Source organism: Lepidothrix coronata, unplaced genomic scaffold (assembly GCF_001604755.1).
Source record: "Lepidothrix coronata isolate B3197 unplaced genomic scaffold, Lepidothrix_coronata-1.0 Scaffold528, whole genome shotgun sequence".
In the NCBI taxonomy this organism is placed as follows: Eukaryota; Metazoa; Chordata; class Aves; order Passeriformes; family Pipridae; genus Lepidothrix; species Lepidothrix coronata.
The window spans coordinates 12,859-16,419 of NW_016690708.1; the positions used below are offsets into that span (position 1 = coordinate 12,859).

The 3,561-nt window shown below is 61.2% G+C and overlaps 1 protein-coding gene across 1 annotated transcript in view; it reads right to left on the reverse strand.

The window, feature by feature from the left end:
• SETDB1 (SET domain bifurcated 1) overlaps positions 1–3,561 on the reverse strand; it is a 16,354-nt gene that overhangs the window by 4,956 nt on the left and 7,837 nt on the right. The window contains exons 14-17 of the mRNA XM_017839878.1: positions 2,974–3,539; positions 2,470–2,586; positions 1,983–2,152; positions 289–905 (exon numbers count right to left, since the gene is read on the reverse strand). Of these exons, the coding sequence (XP_017695367.1) occupies positions 289–905; positions 1,983–2,152; positions 2,470–2,586; positions 2,974–3,539 (1,470 nt within the window). The remainder of the gene's footprint in view (positions 1–288; positions 906–1,982; positions 2,153–2,469; positions 2,587–2,973; positions 3,540–3,561) is intronic.

The following is a 3,561-nucleotide window of genomic DNA, read 5'->3' on the forward strand; positions in this document are numbered from 1 at the left end:
CTCCCAGGCAGGATCTCCCATTCCCACACCTCCGTGTCTCCTCATCCAGGCCTCCCAGGATTTCCCATTCCCACACCTCTGTGTCTCCTCATCCAGGCCTCCCAGGATCTCCCATTCCCACACCTCTGTTTCTCCTCATCCAGGACTCCCAGGCAGGATCTCCCATTCCCACATCTCTGTTTCTCCTCAATCCAGGTCTCCCAGGCAGGATCTCCCATTCCCACACCTCTCCCTTCCATCATTCCTCAGTGCCCTTTGACTCTCTCACTCCCACATCCCCTCCCTCACCTCCTTCTTGGCCGCCTTCATCTCTCTGTTCATCTCTCCCGGGGTGGGAACACATCCCTTCTCCCTCTCCCCGGGGTTTTCCACTTTCACAGCCTTGGTTTCTCCCGCCTCGCCCAGGCGGAAGGAGGAGCTGCTGTCGCCGTCCTGGAAGCCCTCGGCCATGCTGTTGGAGCTCAGCCACGAGGCCACCTTGTTCTTGGAGCTCTCCTCCGACACGGGCAGCTTGCAGGGGCCCGCCAGGGCCTCGTCGTGGCCGAGGGGCCGGGCGAGCCCCGAGTCCTTGGAGGCGGTTTCCGAGGGGCCGCCGTCCCTCTGGCCGCGCGTCTGCCGGCGCGTGGCGTAGCTGCGCAGCACCGAGCTCGCGTGGAAGTTCTCGTCCTTGCCGAAGTTGTCGTCGGAACTGTCCTCGTTGGACTCCTCGGGCTCCTCCGTGCCCGTGTTCTCGTCGTCGTCGTCGTCCTTCAGGTCCACGCCGCTGTTGTCCGAGGAGCACTTGGCGTCGCTCTCGTAGCCCTCCTTGAAGTTCTCCACGCTCTCGATGTGGTCCAGGTTGGCGAAGTACTCGTCGCCCATCTCCAGCCCCTCTTTGTCGGCGAAGTCGTCCGTGAGGATCTTCCCTAAGGGCGACAGGAAAGTCAGGGTGAGTTTTCCCGGGATAGCATTCCCTGGGAGTTCGTCTTAATCCTCTCCAAAGCTCGCTGAGGAGAAAGCAGGAATGACGCCACCTCACTCCAAAGCTGGGTTAGGAAAGGACAACGTATCCCTGATACTCGACAGGACAAAAGCCTGAGGCACGTGGTTGACCTAAAATCAAGGTTTTCACCCCAGAAATCTCTACAGAGCAGCTCCAGTGGAGCCTCAGAAGGGCTGGAGGGGCCAGTGGAGCAGAGAGGGAACTCCACAGCCATGGAATCAGGGCAGCAGCAGCTCCGGCCGTGCCCGTGGGCGGCTTCATTTCAGAGCCAACACCAACCCTGCGCAACTTCTGCATTTCAGGGGCTCTGCTGGGAGGAGGAAGCAGGGCTGGGCCGGGGCTGGGTCACCCCAGGGACAGCTCAGGGGCCCAGCGTGTCTTGTGACACCGGCACTGCCACCCCGAGGGCTCTGCAGCATCCTGTGCCAGCGCTGGGCAAGTTCACCTGCTCAGCTTTCACCTTCCTGCCCCTGAAACGGGCACAGCAAGAGCTTCACAGCCCTTCTGCTGGGCTTTGGAATCAGGGAATCGTGCAGGTTGGAAAAGCCTCCAAGATCGAGCCAACCATCCCCCCAGCACTGCCAAGGCCACCAGTGAACCACGTCCCCACGTGCCACATCCCCACAGCTCTGATCACTTCCAGGGACAGGGACTCCACCACCTCACTGGGCAGCCTGGGCCAGGGCCTGACCACCCTTTCCACGAAGAAACTTTCCTGAATATCCAACCTGACCCTCCCCTGGCACAACCTGAGACCGTTTTCTCTCATCCTGTCCCTTGTTCCCTGGGAGAAGATCTCGACCCCCTCCAGCTCCCCCGTCCTGGCAGGGAGTTGCAGAGAGCAAAAAGGTCCCCCTGAGCCTCCTTTTCTGCAGGCTGAGCCCCCCCAGCTCCCTCAGGAGTTCTCCAGCCCCCTCTCCTGCTGCTCCAGCCCCTTCCCCATCTCTGACCACACCCTTTCCCAAGGGAAGAGGTTCCCACGTGCCAGGTGAGTTCCCACCTGCATAGATGCAGACGAAGGAGCCCTTGGCGATGTCATCGAGGCAGCGGATGCCCCAACCTTTGTTCTGGGTCTTGAAGAGCTGCAGCCGGACCTGGAGGCCGTGCTGGACCAGGCGGTTGGTGCACATGTTCACGTTGCACTTGCACCTCTTGTTGCACTCGTAAACGCTGGAAGAAAGGAGAAGGGTGACAAATTCCAGGGTAAAGGAACATCCCAGAGATTGGTGGGGTTGGCAGTGCTGGGGGCACGCACAGAGAGCCCAGAGGACCAGGCTTGGAGCAACCTGGTCTAGTGGAAGGTGTCTCTGCTCATGGTCTCAATGATCTTTAAAAGGTCCCTTTCAACCCAAACCATTCCATGACCAGCACAAGAACCAAGACCAGACGCAGGTTGTCACATCTGTGCTGATCTCTGGGATAAATTCCCTCTCTGATGGCATCTGGGGTTGGCACCTGGGTGGGCAGGAGGCCCCGGCTCTGCTCACCCCGTGGGCAGACATTCCTCCAGCCGCTTGTACTGGTAGCCCGAGTTGGGGTTGATCTGCCCCCCGGGGGTGCAGCCGCTCGCCTGGATCGTCAGCTGCTGACAGGCACACTTGGACCTGCAGGGAGACACGGGAGAAACCACAAGTCACAGCTTCCACATCACTTCTGGAGACAGGGAAAGAAATCCCATCTTTAGGCAGAGATGAGCACGCGGGGCTTGACCTGGAATCAAACCAAGACAAGCTGTGGACTCCTCATCCTGGGAAGTGCTCAAGGCCAGGTTGGATGGGGCTTGGAGCAACCCGGGGTAGTGGAAGGTGTCCCTGCCCGTGACAGGGGATGGGACTGGATGATCTTTAATGTCCCTCCCAACCCAAACCATTCCATGGTTCCACGAAACCTGAGCTGCACGGATTTAACTCCCAGAGCAGATCCACCTCGGGGCGCTCCCGGGCAGGTCACAGAGTCCCAGCACTCCCCCTCGGCCACGAGCAGTCACCTACTTGTCCCTGCAGCCGTCCCTGCAGTCGCAGCCCACGAGGAACTCCCAGCTGGTGTTGATGAAGACCCCCTTGCCGGGGATCCTCTCCTTGCTGTAGGCCACCTGCGGGGGCGGCGTGTTGTCGATCTCGTTGACGCAGGACAGCGGCACGTCCTCCCTGCCCTTGGTGATGTCGGCGATGTAGTAGTAGGGCTTGCAGGGCTGGAACTTGCGGTCCACCAGCACGTAGGGGTCGAGGCAGAACATCTCCAGGAACAGGAAGTCGCAGTCCGTCTCGAAGAGGTAGCGCTCGATCTCCTGCATGGAGCGCAGGCACAGCCCGCAGGGCGTCTTGTAGAGCACGTGGAAGCCCATCTTGCGGTTGACGCGGCGCCGCGCCGTCATGCGGCGGAAGTCGTAGAGCAGCGGGATGAGCAGCGGGTTGCGGCTGCGGTACTGGTCGGCGCGGATGGGCCGCACGCGGGACAGGCAGGCGTAGCTGCACACGTGGGGCAGGAAGAAGAGCTTCTCCAGAGGGGCCCGGTAGGACGGCTCGCTGGGGACGCGGTCCAGCATCCCGTGGAAGGGCTGCACGGCGCCGGCGCCGGCG